At 37.1% G+C, this 17,420-nt stretch overlaps 1 protein-coding gene across 1 annotated transcript in view; it reads left to right on the top strand.

Moving 5' to 3' along the window:
• ORC3 (origin recognition complex subunit 3) overlaps positions 1–17,420 on the top strand; it is a 38,934-nt gene that overhangs the window by 8,164 nt on the left and 13,350 nt on the right. The window contains exons 5-13 of the mRNA XM_060753006.2: positions 2,621–2,725; positions 3,325–3,479; positions 4,784–4,920; positions 6,416–6,575; positions 7,554–7,667; positions 10,454–10,587; positions 13,090–13,153; positions 16,235–16,351; positions 16,681–16,760. Coding sequence (XP_060608989.2) covers positions 2,621–2,725; positions 3,325–3,479; positions 4,784–4,920; positions 6,416–6,575; positions 7,554–7,667; positions 10,454–10,587; positions 13,090–13,153; positions 16,235–16,351; positions 16,681–16,760 — 1,066 coding nt within the window. The remainder of the gene's footprint in view (positions 1–2,620; positions 2,726–3,324; positions 3,480–4,783; positions 4,921–6,415; positions 6,576–7,553; positions 7,668–10,453; positions 10,588–13,089; positions 13,154–16,234; positions 16,352–16,680; positions 16,761–17,420) is intronic.

Raw genomic sequence — 17,420 nt, 5'->3', positions numbered from 1 at the left:
AACACAAATGTCAGAGCCCTCTCTTGGCTTGACAGATCTACTTTCTCTAAGGCACCCCTCCTTTTTCCCTGTGGCATCTACAGTCAGCTTGAGAGGAGGGCATAAAAATAGTAAATAAGTTGCCATGTAGTATTATTAAAATTCCTGTCAAAATAAAAAAATACTGTGTGGTGGTTATGGATCAATAATGGCTGGTATTGGTTTTCTAGATATATATATATAGAGAGAGAGAGAGAGAGAGAGCATCTTTACACTCCCCCCCCCCCCCCCAAATAATAAAATCACAGGCACTTTGGCATTCCTTTCTCCCTTTTGAAGATGAACATATGTCCATTGGATCTCTTTTAATCAGCTGTTACAGTTAGTGCTTCATATGTCAACAATCAGTTCCTCCATAGCCAGAGATTAAACATTTGCTGACATGGTGTAATTAAAATAGTGAAACGTTATCAGCTCTTTTTTCCTTGTCTTTTCTTCTTCACATATAAATACTTATTCGCAAGCTGTTTCTTCAGATAATATGTAAACAGAATAGGCATCAAGTGGTTAAGACTGTATCTTGTGGCAAAAGTTAATTCTTTATTGATCAGTCAGCTGCAGTTTGTTTAGCCTTTCTCCTATATCTGTTATACTTGTGTTTTGAGTGATAGTTAACAGTTAGGGAAGAGAAATTAGTTGTTTAACTTGTGTCTTAGTAGTTGCAAGACAAATTGCTTCCCCTATCATTCCAAACTGAATTTCTGTGTGTTTTCTTGAATGTAAGGGCCCTTTATTCAGGGTCTTAGTGCAGCCTAAACATTCCCTTTATTAATCTTAGGGCCCTTCTAGACAGGCCCTATATCCCAGGATCTGACTCCAGCTTTTCCATTTATCCCAGATTATATGGCAGTGTGGACTCACATAATCCAGTTTAAAGCAGAAAACCTGGGATCAGAACCTGGGATATAGGGCCTGTCTGGAAGGACCCCAAGTCTACACTGCCATATAATCCACTTCAAAGCAGATAATGTGGATTTTATACAGCTGTGTAGAAGGGACCTCAAACATATAGCATGAGTAGTTCACAGTCCCTCAGCCCTTTGTGCAAGGAATGCACAGTCACATTTTGCCATGATCATGGCTGTGTTTTGCAGCCCTTGAAGAGAAAAGCTGCAGGAGAACTGGTTGTCCTTAATGAAAGCTTCATAAGGCCATTGGCCTTTGTAATCTTGTGTTACTGATAATGATGTGCAGTGTTATTATTTTAGGCTTATCAGCAAGAACACTACAACTAGCAATGGGAATGGGGTACAACAAGAATATGGTTGTAGGCCAAACTTGGCATATATCTGTTGCTAGTGAACTTAGTTAACAGTTTATATGCATATTCATTTTAGTCAACACATGAATGCTTTTGTTATGCAATGAAATAAAGCTAAGTAAAATAAATTCTAAAATTGCTATGTAGATAGAGCTGCATAGAAATATTCAAATGTCTTCCAACTTTTTGTCCATTTTAATAGTAAGTATATGTTAATATATGCTTTCTCTAGGAGCCATTTGTAACACCCTTTGTCATTACTTTTGCATTATGAATTTTATTTTGTATAATAGCCAGTGTGTGATACATTCTGGAAATGCAGTTGCTAAGCTCTACTAGCAAGTAGATGTTATCCTAATGAGCAACAATTTTTCTGTATTTCCCTGTTTGTTATCAGAGTCTGCTGCATTATAGGTAGCAATAAAGATCAGTTAAACAAAAGTGTCGAAGCTGCCAAGAAGTCACATTTTGCACTTCTGTTCCTTAGGATCTCTATACAACTTTCTCAGAAACAGAGATTGCTCTTAATATCAGAAAACACACAAACCCTCCATCTGTAGGAAAAATAGGGCAATTTTAGGACCGACTAAGGGTAAATTAAGGCCACTCTTCACATCATACAAAATGTATTTTACACATCAGCAGTTGATAACCACCTAACCAAATCTATCATTTCACAGCCCCAAATGTAAAAGAACATTTCATTCTCAAGTATTGCCAGTTCCCTCTGCTCCATTTTAAAAGTAGCCATACAGTGAAACTTGTTGACAGCTATGGCTTAAGTCTCCAATACAAACTGCGTACCCAATGAATCAGTTGATGAATATGAACAAATTAACATTTATGTAAATCCTGCAGATTTAGACATATGGATGCACACCCACCCACACATTATCATTATGTCTGTGAAGTTACCTGATCTGCTATTTACTGTCTTTAAATGGTAAAGACACAGATAAACTGATGAAAACATTGAGTCATTGTGTGGCTGCTTTAAAAATGCGAATTCTATGTTGAGTATAATTAGAAAAGGATTTGAAAACAAAACGAACAATGCCATACTTTGATTAATCCATTATGCATCTACATCTGGAATACTGTACAAATATGGTCACTGCATTGGAAAAAAGATATTGTAAATCAAGGAACATTGCAGAAAAGGGTAACCCAAAATCATGAGATTTGAGGAAGTCCCTTTGGAAGAAAAGTTACAATGTTAGTGTTTAGCTTAGAAAAGTACAAGGAAAGAGATAAGCAGTCCTTGATCAAATCTAACAGGGCTCTTCTTATGTTCTTAATTTTGCCTGATTTTTCTCTTAGGTGTGAATGTTACAGATCATGATCTGACATTTAAAAGACTGGCTGAAGTTTTCCAGAATGATGTTACTCCTTTTGTAGTGTCGCTGAAGTCGAAAGAATGTCCAGGTAAATATCATAGCAACTTTTAGAGCTTTTTCAGTTGGTAAATTCCATCTGCGGTGTAAGAAGTGCCCCCCCCCCCAAATTAGCATAGATAGGCCCATTCCATGTTTAAGATATTTAATTTGAAGTTCCACAGATTCAGCATGGGACCTTTCACTTACAAACATCATCATCATCATATTTATTTCATCTGCCCTGACTTCCCGCGTTCTTTATGCACATTTATACAGATGAATCTGTGTAAGGATTAGCATGCGCGCGCACACAGACAGACACACACCAGTCCCATTCAGCCAGGTCATCAGACTAATCCAAAATAAAATCCTGAATAGCAGTTGTTTTTCCATTCACTGCATTTTCAACCCAGGGGGACAGTCACCAAGGCTATACAAATTATTGGATTTGGAAGACAATTTGGGGGAAATCGTGCATTTTATATTGAACAGTCTGGTTTGCCTTTGTATGGGATTGTTTATGTTGGGGTATCCATGAGTAAAATTATACATAAAATCAGATAATTTTTAAAAAGTATATAGAATTTTCTTTCAGGGTGACTCTTCAGAATGTTTTATCTCCCTAAATATCTGTTTTGCATTCTGAAGGCATTAAAAACCTATTGCAGAAGGTGATGATTCAGCTAATGGGTTGCCCAATAGATATGGACTCATCTGAAGAAGATGAGTCTTCCAAGATTTCTCCAAACAGGATTCGTTACTCTGTGGCATCGCTTACTAACTGGTATAGGAATGTAACCAAGGTCAGTTTCACTTTTCCTAATCTGTTTGTCATAACTGTTTCTCAAATTTACTATCGAGTCTGGATTTTTCTTTGCTTTGCCATAAGTGGCTAAATAATCTTCTTTGAAGCATGTCAAATCTCTTGAAGATGAAGAAGTGTCCTTGTTTGGTATCCCTTTAGAGAACTATGTCCAGGTACATCTGAGTGAGAAAGTGGATTAATTTGGAACATAATTTTAGTGTTCCCTGAGTTAGTCATAGTGTCTAACATGTTTTGTATTTATGTTTCACTACTGAGCAAGATAATATATTAATTAGACAGTAAACATTAGGGGCTCCAACTTGTGGTGTATATATCATGTTTATTGTTTTCAGAAATTAAAAATAATGGATTTTTAATGGATAGCATTTATCTAGTAATGTACACCAGGGTAGAAAATGGCTCGAGTGAATATATCATACTGTTTTGGAGGCTAGTTCTTCCATAACTTCAGCAGTTACTTGACTGACGATGGAAAAGACAGAAGACTTTTGATTTGGAAGAATTGAAGGGAGAAAACAGGGATAATTTGTGTTAACTAAGTAGCAGGTGAGATGAATTCACTTATTCTTCAACCATCTTGATTTTATTATGCTCCTCCAGGCTCAGGTTTACTGTCTGTGTGTTACCTTGTGCTATTGGGAATATTTCTTGATGTCAAAAGGGAACAGTCTATAGATGATGATGATGATTATGATGCTTATTACTAATAGTAGTGGTAGTATGTTTATTTATACCCCACTTTTTCTCTCTACAAAAGTAATCCTTGCCCACAACCACTTTGGGAAAGAAGGGTGAGGAGTCATTTTCATATGTGCTTATGCACATACCATTTTTCAACATACCTTTCGTAAAGAAACCTTTTGTTACCCTCCCCTTTGCCAACACTTTAAGCTTCTCACATATTTCTGGGTAAAATACAAGAAATCATATTTCTTCCTCCACGAGCCCAGCCATTTCCTGCTGCTGTAGTTTCACTTGAATTATTTTAAAAATATAAATAAATACATCATTGATCACAATGAAAGATGTAGTCTCTGTTCCAGAAAGAATTTTTGTTCTCTCTGTTCTGTGTATTTTAATGTTTATATCCCATTTTTCTTCCACAGTGCAATGCATTGTTGATTCCTATATAGCTTTAGCAAAGTCAAAATGTTTACAAGGTTGCTATCTGATGCAGGCATTCATCCTTATTTTGTTCTAGCAAAGTTCAGATCATGTTCTGGGACAGTACATTAACTTCCCTCTCTTCTATCTTCCAACACATGTGCTGTGAATCTGAAGAAAGTAGATACGGAAACACTATGCAAAAAAAGAATATTTTCATCTGAACATTGCGAATCTCCTCCAGTTGTGGTTATTTTCAAGAATATAGAAAGTTTCTCATCCAAAGTACTGCAGGATTTCATAACAATCAGCAGGTAATATGATATGGGTTTCCAAAAGAGCAGTGTTATGTTTCACTGTATTTCCTAGATGAAATGAATGAAAAATCTTGATTTATGCTAGCCTTTCCTTTACTGTTTTTCTAAATATTTGGATTTGTTTTACCAAAAACGTACGTTTTGATTGGAGCTACAGGAATGCATATAGTTTCAACAGAAATAGAAATCAGCAGAATCCTTCAAGTTTAGGCATGTTTTTCTCAGGTGTAAGTTATTGAAGCTACAGTGGTACATATATTTACTTGTTAAGTACATCCAGGTAACCATTTGTTTGAATAGATATGCATAAAATTTATTTCTTGGTGAGCATTGAGCTACAGCCCAAAGGCATTGATAGAATTAAAGAAAATTGGAAAACACCTGAATTTCTGAATAGGAATTGGTTTGGGTTAATCAGAAGCTTACTGAGAAGTAGTGTAGAAATTTTTAAAAAACAGTTAATGAATTGACTCATGGATGGGAGAAGTTGCATGTCATTATAAAGTTTCTTTTGCGTGGTTGATTCAGGATACTTTGAGTGTTTTTCTGTGAGTATTACTGTGTGGTATTTTGTATATGGACAACAGCTTTCTTAAAGAAGGAAATAAGTATTATTTTCACACACTGGACTTTCACTGGGCTGAGTTCCCACCATGATTCCATACAAAGACAAAAATAAACACCAGTACAAAACATCATGCTCTGAGACAATGAGCTCAAAATATATGAGCCTTACTAGCTGAAGTCCTGGAGCCGCTCATAAATTTCCAGCAGTTAAGGATGTGTCTCAGTGCCCTCCAAAGCATTTTACACCTCCACACGCCAGTGGAACCAATAAATAAATAAATAAACATAAGCAAACATATGAAAATTGTCTGCCTTTGCATGATGCATTCATCTTTCACTAATGCAGGTTAATATTTAATTTTTGCTGCAGATAAGCTTACTTGCTATTTCTGTTCTATAAATCATTTTTAGTCATAACTTGCACTCTGGAACTGTTTGGGGAAAAAAGAAGAAATCTTAAATTAAAATATGCTGGTCAACTATAGCAGGCCAACTTGTACCTGTCCAGCTGAACAGCAGCTGATTAGCAATGTTAGGATGGCCATATCAGATACCTGTCTGAAACTGCAAGTACCTGTCAAATACCTGGCAGAACACAGTATGATCTATCAAGCATCTGTTAAGTACCTGGAAGGATGCAATATAAGACTCAGCTAGTAGCATTCAGTTCTTTGTATTTCCTATTATGCATGTCTTAAACTACAATAACTAGAAAGATTTAAAGTGAGAACAAGCTGCTAAATTTGAACTGGTATTTATACTTTTTATATTTTAAAATTCTTCTGTTGGCTTGCTCTTTCATCTCATTAATATTACTCCATTGTGTTGATTTTTCATCATAGAGTTATAGTGAATGTGTATAGCCATCTGATTGTGCATATTTACATTTTTCTTTTCTCCTGTGTTTTTCTCTCATGGGCCTAAGTCATTGCATACGTGAATTTCCACTGATACTTATTTTTGGAATTGCCACTTCTCCAATGATCATCCATAAGTTGCTTCCTCACTCGGTTTCCTCTTTGCTATGTATAGAGCTCTTCCAGTCTCTGTCTTGCAAAGAGCATTTGACTAAAGTAATTGACAAGGTAATTAATTGGCTTTATTTAATTGGAAATGGAAATATGTGTTTTATTAAATAATGTGGTGCAGCTTTTGTTGTTGAAATAGCAACCTTTTAAAAAACATTTTAAGATAACGATGATTCTCTGGAACAGTAGAGCCACCCTGCTGGGTTTGCAGTATATACAGTCCTTTCAGTGAAGATCAGGGCATGAAATCACTATTGAATCTGTATAGGAAGTGATAATCATTCTGATATTTAATGAATTGCAGTTACCTCCTGGTGATATAAATGCGTTTCAGCACTTTTTCAAATGCTGAAAGCGGTGTAAATGAATTCCATTATAGTACAAGAATGCCGTTTATGTGCTGTACTTCAAAGTATGCAATAAATAGAAAGAGGTGTAGGGTTTTAATACACCTGAACATTAGAAAGAACTTCCTAACTGTGAGAGCTGTTCAGCAGTAGAACTCTTTGCCCAGTGTGTAGTGGAGTCTCCTTCTTTGGAGGCTTTAAAACAGAGGCTGGATGGCCATCTGTTGGGGGTGATTTGAATGTGATTTTCCTGTTACTTGACAGGGTGTTGGACTGGATGGCCAATAAGGTCTCTTGCAAATCTATGATTCTATGATTCTAGCTGGCATCATATTTGTGCTCCCACTGGTTCTCAACCATTGATCCTTCCAGTGTTTGGGGCTTCAATTCCCAGAAGCCTCAACCAGCAGGGTCAACAGTCAAGAATTCTGGGAATTGGAAGTCCCAAACTTGAAGAGGAAGTGTTTGAGGGGCATTGCTTTTTGAAAACATCCAGCTAAGCTGTACACTGTGAGGAAGTAGTGATGAATTCAAGAAAAGCTTGTTATATAGTTCTGAGCTTCCAATTGAGAAACCCCCTTAAGGTTCAGAAAAGTTCTAGGCTGTCATAAACAGCAATTTGAAAACAATTGTTATGTAATCTTATTTCATGAGGAAATGAATTGATCTTCTTTTTTCTCTGTTCCAGCTACTTCTGACAAGTCAATTTCCCTTTAAACTCAGTGAGAAAGTTCTTCAGGTACTGATAAACATATTTTTGTACCATGATTTCTCTGTTCAGAACTTCGTCAAGGGATTTCAGGTAAGCAGAGATAAGAACAACTGACTATTTTTGTTCGTTAGCATGGTGTTGACCTTTCACCACCTTTTCATGATAAGAATGGTATGTCTATTTCTTCATTGGAGTTTGCGTTGTTGAATACTCCTTCAACAGAGAAATTTTGTGCTTGTAACAAAATGGAATGAGAAAAGAAAGATGGGCCCAAAGACTTTTTACTGGCATCTGCTTGCCTATTTGCAGAAAGTTTTCTTTCCCTGTGGTTAGTCTTAGAAATCACCAGCACAATCTCCAATAAGAAATGAGGTAGCAGACCTAGAAGTGGGATATTCTGGCCATTGCTAGAACTTTTGTCGTACTTCAGTAATCCAAATTTTGGGTGGCCACCTTGTTGGAAGAGGAAGAAAGCTCTTTTTTTCCTTTACGATTTTATCCTGGGAAGATAAAATCAGTCAATACTGTAGAAAGTGCAGAAGGTGATCTTTGATGCCATCAGCAGTGTCTGCCTTCCGTAGAGTGATCCTCCACTCAACTCTTCTATACTGTATTTGCATAATATTGGCTACAATGACCCTGATCTTCACCTTTTTTCCCCTGGCAAAGATCAGAAGATTAATCTCTCTATCACTCTACCATGGCAACAAAAACTGAGGCAGGAAAGGTGTCTCTCCCCCTTTCACTATGCCAAGGCAGCATCACAAACCACCTCACTGACCATGTTTAGCTACAATTATTATATACTTTGGAAACTGGCACAAAAAAGATACTTTTGTATATCAACCAAAGTTAGAAAAATTGTACAGATAAGACATTTTAGTTATAATTCATAATCATATGATATCTGTGGCATGGACAGAAGCAAGAGGTAAATTCATCCTTAAAAAGCAAGAAGGGGAATATTTACTCTCTCCAACTTGCTGTCAGAAGTCATTGCATCAGCACAGGACCACTAAGGGAATTTTCCCAGAAGCAATGAACAATACAAAACAAAGTGAAAAGACATAAAAATGAAGCAGGCGGCTGTGGTTTTCTCTTATGCAGACAGGCTGTCCCATGTATTTAAATCAGAATTTCCTGAACTTATTTGGCCTACCACCCCCTTTTCAGAAAAAAAATGTGAGTAGCCCCCCCATCCCAAATCTATGTTCTTTAAACAAACAGAAAGATGCAGTGACAAATTTGCGGTCTTTTATCTATCTATATTTTCACCTATGTCCTACAACACGGTAAAGGAAGATGTGGAAAATAAGATCCCTTGGAGCTTGAAATTATTAAACTATTTATTAAAATCAACCATAGTAATATTCTTATTACACACAGAAAATTAAGAATTACAAATAACATTTTAAAAAATGCTAATGAGAAGGATGAACCTGGTGTGCTGCTATCAATTTATTAATGTTCGGCTATATCTTTGTCAACAGCATAAAATACATTCTTTAAAACTTATTGTCTTGCACTATTGTTACCTGCTCTTTGTAATAAATCAGAAACAATCTAAATTAGAATACATATGTGTGAGATAAAGCCCCCTGGTTGTGCAGCAGGTTAAATTGCTAAGTTGCTGAACTTGCTGACCGAAAGGTTGACGGTTCGAATCTGGGGAGCGGGGTAAACTCCTGCTGTTAGGCCCAGCTTCTGCCAACCTAGCAATTTGAAAACATGCAAATGTGAGTAGATCAGTAGATACCGTTTATGCAGGAAGGTAATGTCACTCCATGCAGTCATGCTGTTCACATGACCTTGGAGGTGTCTATGGACAATGCTGGTTCTTCGGCTTAGAAATGGAGATGAGCACCACCCCCCAGAGTTGGACACGACTAGACTTAATGTGAGGGGGAAACCTTTACCTTTATGTTTCAGCTATTTAGATTATCATATTGAAAGAAGGTATTACACACAAATCCTGCTGATGCATGCTCTGAGTATGTGTGACCTGCTCATCTTCCAACACTTGCTTATTAAGACATGTTGGCAGACTTGACTCCACTGATCAGTTATAAATTGTATTTTGTGTGTTCATTCAGACAATAAAACAATTACTATGACTTTATCTGTATGTTGCATAACAGATGAAACATGCGCAAATGGGATTTTTCCCCCAATTTTTTCTTTTATGTTTCCACCCCCCCCCCCCCATTTTTATTCAGTACCCCCAATTGCTCCTCAGGTTACTACCACCTCCCCCAGATCATTCCAGGGTCTCCCAGGTGGCAATATTGCCCATTTTGGGAAGCACTGATTTAAATAGAGACAGCAGTTCAACACAGTGCTTCCATCTGTAACTCTGCTTTCTACTATTAAATCAACAAGGAAGCTGCTGTAGGCATCAAAGCTTCATGCAAATAATCAGGTTTTTGCACTTAGAACACATTGTTCAGATCTAATTTCTGGTTTAACTGGGTTCCTGGGTATGAGTGTCGCAGTGCTGAAGTAAAACACCAAGGATTTGTCTGAATAATCTCACATGCTGAAAATGGAATTTACAGGATGTGTTGATGCAAAATGATAAATCTGTTAAACTGCTGAAGTGCCTGTAGAGCAGTCTTTCAACAGAATTAAAGTGGAGGTGGGATGATATGCATTTCTGTGGGATAATATGTATTATGTCTGCTCAGTAACATCTCATTATCTCTCAAAATGCCACAGATTTTGATCTCAATAAATTATGTTAGTAGTCTAATCAGTAAATCCATCGTGGAATTTATGGCTTATTGAAAATGCATTTTATTACTAACTGAAGGATCGAATCAGCATACATTTCCAATGTGCTTCAGATCTCAGAATCAGAGTACATTTTGTTTCTACAGCTGTCTCTTCTGGAGCATTTTTATTCCCAATCACTCAGTGTGCTGTGCTGTGAGATTCACAAAGCTAAGAAGAGAGTTGATTCTTTATCACACAATCAGTGTGAAAATATTCGAAGACTGCCGTCTTTTAGAAGGTAAAAGATGACACCGCCAACAAAAAGAATGTTTATTGGTGTCTTGGTTTTTAGGCCTGCACCTGGGGTTCCTTGGGGTGCTGATTCACAAAATTGCATTGGTTAGACCGCATAAGCTCTTGTTTCTTAGATATGGTTATCATGGTTTTCTGTAGGCAAACAGATGAAGACTGGTAGAGGGCATATGTTCTGTGTCTCAAAAACTAGAGTGGATAGGACAAAAGTTATGCCATTTTTTGTTGGAGATAAGAACGTTCTCAAGCCTCCTTTATTTGATGTTTGTCTGTGAATAATCTGTCGTTTTATTTCCTGAAGTGTATGTCGTCTTTGGTTTGCAGTTTCCTTAGCTCTGTGTATTTGAGGCAGTGGGAGGGGCTGCAGAATGCAGGTTAAAAAGGGTGATACTTGAGAAATGACAGTTGAGCCTTAAGTTAGCTTGATGAAAGTTGAGCCTTAAGTCAGGTTAAGTACAGAAATCTGTTTCAGTCAGATGTCAGTGTAGGAAGTTTGAAAACGGTTGGTGCTTGAATTTCTTTGAATGTAGATTTATGAAAGAGATCTGTACAGAGCAATATAGTTTTTGTAGAGATTAAAGACAATACATTAAAGATACAAACTGAAAGTTTTAAAGTTTACCCTGACAAAAAATGTGCCTGTATCTTTAAATACATGAAGTTATGAGTAAACAAACATGTTATTTTAAAGAAGTCTACTTGAATCTTTGTCTACTGAGAGTATCAAATAGAAACAAGATATTTACGTCCCTAGTGACATCCATTATCTAATAAACTAAAGGAACACTTCCAAAACTCTGCTACCCCATAGGTTATGATCCTAACAGGTCATAATCCATATCCTAATATTTTTGGAATCAGCAGGTCAAATATAACCAGAAACAGAGCTAACATTTTAGGCACCAAAATGTGGCCAGTGTTATATTATGCTGTTGTATGCAAATGTGTCTTCACTTGGAATGCATCTAAAATGTGTATGCATAATTATATGTGAACTTAATAGTTGAGTATGATATTAATTCAGGCTGGGAGGTTGCAGAGGTACTGCGTAGAGCCATCTGTAAAGCTTTGAGCCTCTTTTAAAAGAGGAAAAGTAGGCAAATCATAATAGTTTTCGTTTGTCCTAAAAATGGTCATATTCCATTGCATGGGGAACACAGGACAGTCACTGTGCTAACTGTGCTGAAGAAGCAAGCTTCATTTTAAATTGAAAATCGATTTGCTTTTGGAACAGCTTGTTATGGGGAATGCTCTAGGCATGCAGATATGCTCTCTTGTATACATGAAATCAAATGTTTTCCAGATACACATCCCTGTAAGAGATCTTAAAATAACTCATGTTCAAAATGACGATATGCAAGAATCAAAACTGTATATATATAATGATCCTATTCAGGAAGAACAAAAACTATATTATGGTAGAGTTTCCTAGATGGCAAACTGTAAGTAAATAAAGCTGATAACTAGATGGTATAAGTGCTGTTATTTTAGAATGAGGAAATAGTATAAAACTGAGTTTTCTAAGTCTTCTCAGAGCTAAGCAAAGAAAAGGTGAATTGCTGGGTTATTTTGTCAGAGTTCTAAAAAAAAAAAGGTCAAGTAACAGAGGTCTTTGGAAGTCAAGACCAGGCCTTAGGAAAAGCGTAGGCGGGAAAGGCTTCGAGGGCTCAGATACAGTGAAGTCAAGTTGAAATGAGGTAGGCAGGGCTTCAGATTCTTCTCTGTGATTTCAGTGCAAAGAATTGAATAAGAGGAAGCAGAATAATATTTCAGTATTCACTCAGTGATATGATTTGTATCCCTATATCTTTAATGCTGGTAGTTAATGCAGCCACATTCTTTATTTCCAGCCAGTGGATTCTTTATTAGTGATTTAGTCAAACAAGCTTTTCCATTTATTGGTATGAAACCCTACCTGTCCTGAGATGACAGCTTCCAAGTTCTCAACCATTTTATATAGATATTCTAACATAACCAACAACTCCCTGTTTCCTTTTTCATACACACTTATATGAATCCTTGCAAGAACTTCAGGCAAACACAGATACTCTGCCAACACAGTATGAAATAAAATCGTGCATTTTCTTGTCTTTCAGTAGTTGGCCTGTGTGCCTTCCCTACTGTAAATCGCCTCAGCTTCTTTATCTCCTTTCATTTTTCATTGTATATGTCCTTGCTGTTAATCATCCTAGTCCTTCTGGCTGCTGTTCTGTACCTCAAATGACTACCTTTTGGGAGTGCTTTGATTGTGTGTTGCTGCATGGCAGGGGATTGTCCTTGGGGTCTCTTCCAACTCTACTTCTTTGAAACGCCATAGCAATGGTATTGGGATGGAGGAAGGGCCTCTCAACCCCAACTGGGACTTAGTCACAATGGACCAGTGCTGAGTACATTAATTCAAATTTTACAATATTATCATCAAGTAAGAAAGCCTTTTAAAACAATATTATGCATATTTTGAAACTAGCCTTTTCCCCCCTTTCTTTAGATTTGTTGAAAGTCAGGTATCAAACAAGCAGACTATACTACTGACAGATGATGAAGGCCTAAAGGTACATTTTAAAATTGAAAAATTGAAATATTTAAGAAAGAAGGATAATATTTTACCTAAGCCCTTTAAAAAAACAAAAACCCTTGCCCTAACAGTAATTTTTGCACGAAGAATTGGGTGGGTTTGGTTTTTAATGTATTTGTGTTGTTTTGATCATTCTATGCTTATGTTTTGCATTCTCTGTATGTTGGTGTTTTGCTATTTGGAAACCGCTCTGAGTCCCCTAGGGGAGATAGAGCGGTACATAAATAAAGTTTTATTATTATTACTACTATTATTACTTTTTATTATTATAACAGAGAGACTACAAGGCTTGTGAAACCCATGGACCATTACCCCTTTCTTTTGTTCCACATGGGGAACCAGTAATGTTCCACATGGGAACCAAAATGGTAAAAGGTCTTAAAATGTGCTTTGGAGGTTTTTAAACAGAAGCTGGATGACCATCTGATGGGAGTGCTTTGATGGTATATTCCTGTATGGCCTTTGGGGTGTCTTCCAACACTGTGAGTCTATGAATGTCCCCTCTCTGCACCTCATCCACCACCATATATCTCATTACTTCTTCAGCACATGCTATGATGTAATGAAGACTTTTGGTTGACCTAATGAGGAAGATATCTCAATTAAGTATAGCAAGCATATGAAGGAAAAGTACAAGTGCAAGACGTGCAAGTGGCTTGTTTTCATGTGTTAACCAGTTCACTTACTGAGTAGATTTGCCACTGGTGAACTTTTGTAGAATCCTTACAGCCAGCCTAGCACAGTACCTATTACTGAGAAATAACTGACTGTAGCAAGATTTACTTTCAATTGTAGAATATCAGTTTTATATTCTTATAGAGTGAGAGAAATTATGAATGTTAACAAAGCAAGATTGGCATTCGGAATGATACATAAATTTCTGTCTGCTTGACATGAATTCTTTCTGGTGTGCCCAGTTCTTTTCCCTTTTTCCCTGTCTTTTGAAGAAGTAAAAAAGTATGAAGCCAAGCGGAACAAAAACCCCAACAGACACAAGTAATGCGGAATGTATTTTTAAAAAGACTTAAATCTAATGTGCATTAAAATGCTGCCCTGCTATCTTACAAGTGAAGGATTATTTCTGAAAGATCAGGCACCACCTCTTCCTAAGTCTGTGGAGATTTGAGTTCATCTTGAACGGCTGGAAATCACTCAACCATGGAAAGATAAAGTAGCAAACAGCAGTCAAAGCACCAATAACTCAGTGCTGCATTTTTCTAACTTGAAAAGGCTTTCATAAAGCTGGATTAAATCTCCTTTCTTTGGGAATTGTCATATTTTATTTCAAAGTTATAGCAACAATTGAGGATAATCGAAAGTCCTGTCAGAAGTATCCCAATGCCATCAAACAAAAGAACCTAGCACAAAATCATCTGTCATATGTAACTGCAAAATATGAGGGAAATGTCATACAAATTGATTTTTACCTTAAATTTGGAAAGGCCTGAAGATCTCACAGAGTGAAATATGTGTGATAGGAGGATATAACCTCAGTTCTGCAACACAAGAACAAATTACCATCTCTTTAGAAGGCCAGGATTTTTCCAGATTTTTTTATTGTTGTGACACTAAGCCTTCTGGCTCATATCAAAGATATATGTAATCAGTTACTCCCTAGACACAGAGAGCCATTATAAGGATTTGAAAAATGTCCACACTTTTAATTTTATCTTTATAGAAAGAACAATGAGATTTGTTCTAGCAAGAAGAACAAAATTAGCTTCCAGTCTGTCAGGTGCCAAGAGATAAGGTTTGGCTTATCCACATATGCCACAGCTTGTTCAAGTTGAGCTAAAGTTATCTTGAAAACTAATGAGGTTAGCTGTGTATTATGCACTAGATCTCAAGAGATGTATAACTTGCCAATACTAGCATGAATTACTGGCACTGCATCTTGAAAACTGGGTTTTTGAATTCATAGATGCTTGTTCTAAAATAAAACAGACTAGTCTTAAAGGTGCTGGTACTTCCTTTCGTTTTTCTCCTCTCTTCCTATGGTGTAAAAGAAAATGTTATTGGTTAACCACTGTTTCTGTGTTTTCATAGTCAAGGAAAGCTTAGTGTTTTATCTAAAAGTTGAAAACCATGTAGGGTATAGCTGCAAAGTTTTGTTTCTTTTTCATGTCAGAAGCAACTTGAGAAACTGCAAGTCGCTTCTGGTGTGAGAGAATTGGTCATCTGCAAGGATGCTGCCCAGAGGACCCCTGAATGTTTTAGCATCCTCTGGGAGGCTTTCCTCATGTAATCACATGAGAAGCTGGAGCTAATAGTTGGGAACTCACCCCGCTCCCTAGATTCAAACCACGGACCTTTCAGTCAGCAGTCCTGCCGGCACAAGGGTTTAACTCATTGTGCCACCGAGGGCTCCAGCTGCAAAGTAAGAGCTTTAAAATGTTTACCTAAACAGCTGCAAAAAAAAATAGCTCTCAGAAGCTGAAGCAGCTAAAATGAGATTACTCTGGTCTCTCATTACATGGCAGAATAGGAGGGGAGACTGAAGCCCAACCAGTTTCCAGCTACGAGTATGTGAAGCCAGCTAATTCTCAGCCCCATTTATCTCTTGGAATACCATGTCAGGGTGAATAGTTCAGCATCTCAGGAAGTGCTCTGGTTATCTTATTTGCAGTAAGCTAACCTTCTGAGGCCCATTATAGGCTCCATCACTACAGCTATGAATTGTTTATATATTTATGAAGGTTTTTCCTTGAGATGGTGCCTCATGTCCACTACAGGGATGTTGCTAATCCTTTTAAACAGACTTTTTCTGCTACTGTTTGTACTAGAAAGGCAGCCAGACAGAATTTATTTAAATACCAAGCCACTCGTTTTAGCCTTCATCATTTCAGGAGTCATTCAACACAAATTTTCTATAAAAGCTTTGAAAATAGTTGAAAGTTGCTACAAAATCCAGAATTGTGTTTGTCAGATGTTTAAAACCCATCTTCTGCCTTTTAGGCCCATGGCTTTCTGTAACTTTACTGTAATGCTAGAAGTCCTCTGTTGACAGCTGTAGTGAGTACTAATCAGGATCCTTCTTCTATTTTCTTTATTATTTTAGGAAACTGTACATGCTTTGCTGCAAAACCTACATACTTACCATGAAAATTATTTCCCAGTTTTACGTTGTCTTCATGCTTTTACATCTTCTCTTCCAAAGTATCCATTAGGAAAACAAGTATGTATACTTTTGAGATCTTGAATATTTACAGCAAAAGAGAAAGGAAAAAGGAGGAGGCAGTCATATTCCTGGTGCTCTCCCTTCAGCAATCCAGAGGTTATTCAGTAGAGTCCAGGATGTTGCATGTATTATATGCGCACACACATGTCTTCAGTTAGTTTTGCTCATCAACAAAAAAGCCAAATTGTTTTTAAGATCTGTCTTGTGTGGATATTGACTCCCCCATGTTTAATAGTGAGTTTTGGAAGGAAATTGTCCTACAGTAACATAGGACTCCTTACTGTAAACATTTTTTGTGTTTCTAAAACATTCTTTTCTATATACAGATAAGGGAATTGTACTGTGAATGTTTGGAGAAGAAAGTGTGGGAAACAGAAGAGTATGAATCTGCCATTCAGCTGGTGAGGTAGTCTTCTTTCCATTTTCTTCTTGTAGTTTCGCCATTTATAATGCATCAATTTACTATTCCAAAAGAACCCAGAGCTTTTTAAAATCTTGCCAAACAGGATATTTTTTAGGTTCTTGTAGGTTTTTTCGGGCTATAGGGCCATGTTCTAGAGGCATTTCTCCTGACGTTTCGCCTGCATCTATGGCAAGCATCCTCAGAGGTAGTGAGGTCTGTTGGAAATAGTCCAACAGATCTCACTACCTCTGAGGATGCTTGCCATAGATGCAGGCGAAACGTCAGGAGAAATGCCTCTAGAACATGGCCCTATAGCCCGAAAAAACCTACAAGAACCTAGTGATTCCAGCCATGAAAGCCTTCGACAATACAGGATATTTTTTGTCACTGGTGAAATTGTTGTAGAAAAAGAAAAGTTTTTAATTTACATTTCTGTTCTTTATAGTGGGCTTGCTGAATGGGACACAGAGACAAACCATTTTTCATTTGTGCTAAACTTGTCCTTTGAGAAAACTGTTTAGCCGTTGAATCTGTTCATTGTGCCCTATTATGTACTTCTCACCAAACTGCTTTCTTAAAGGAGTTCCACACAGCAATCGTGGCTCCCCTCTACATTATTTGATGCTATAAATGTTCCCCTGAAATAGGTTAAAGCTGAAGAAA

This window comes from Anolis sagrei, chromosome 1 (assembly GCF_037176765.1).
Source record: "Anolis sagrei isolate rAnoSag1 chromosome 1, rAnoSag1.mat, whole genome shotgun sequence".
NCBI lineage: Eukaryota > Metazoa > Chordata > Lepidosauria > Squamata > Dactyloidae > Anolis > Anolis sagrei.
The sequence above is the reverse complement of the archived record's forward strand: the minus strand, read 5'-3'. Positions and strand labels throughout refer to the sequence as shown.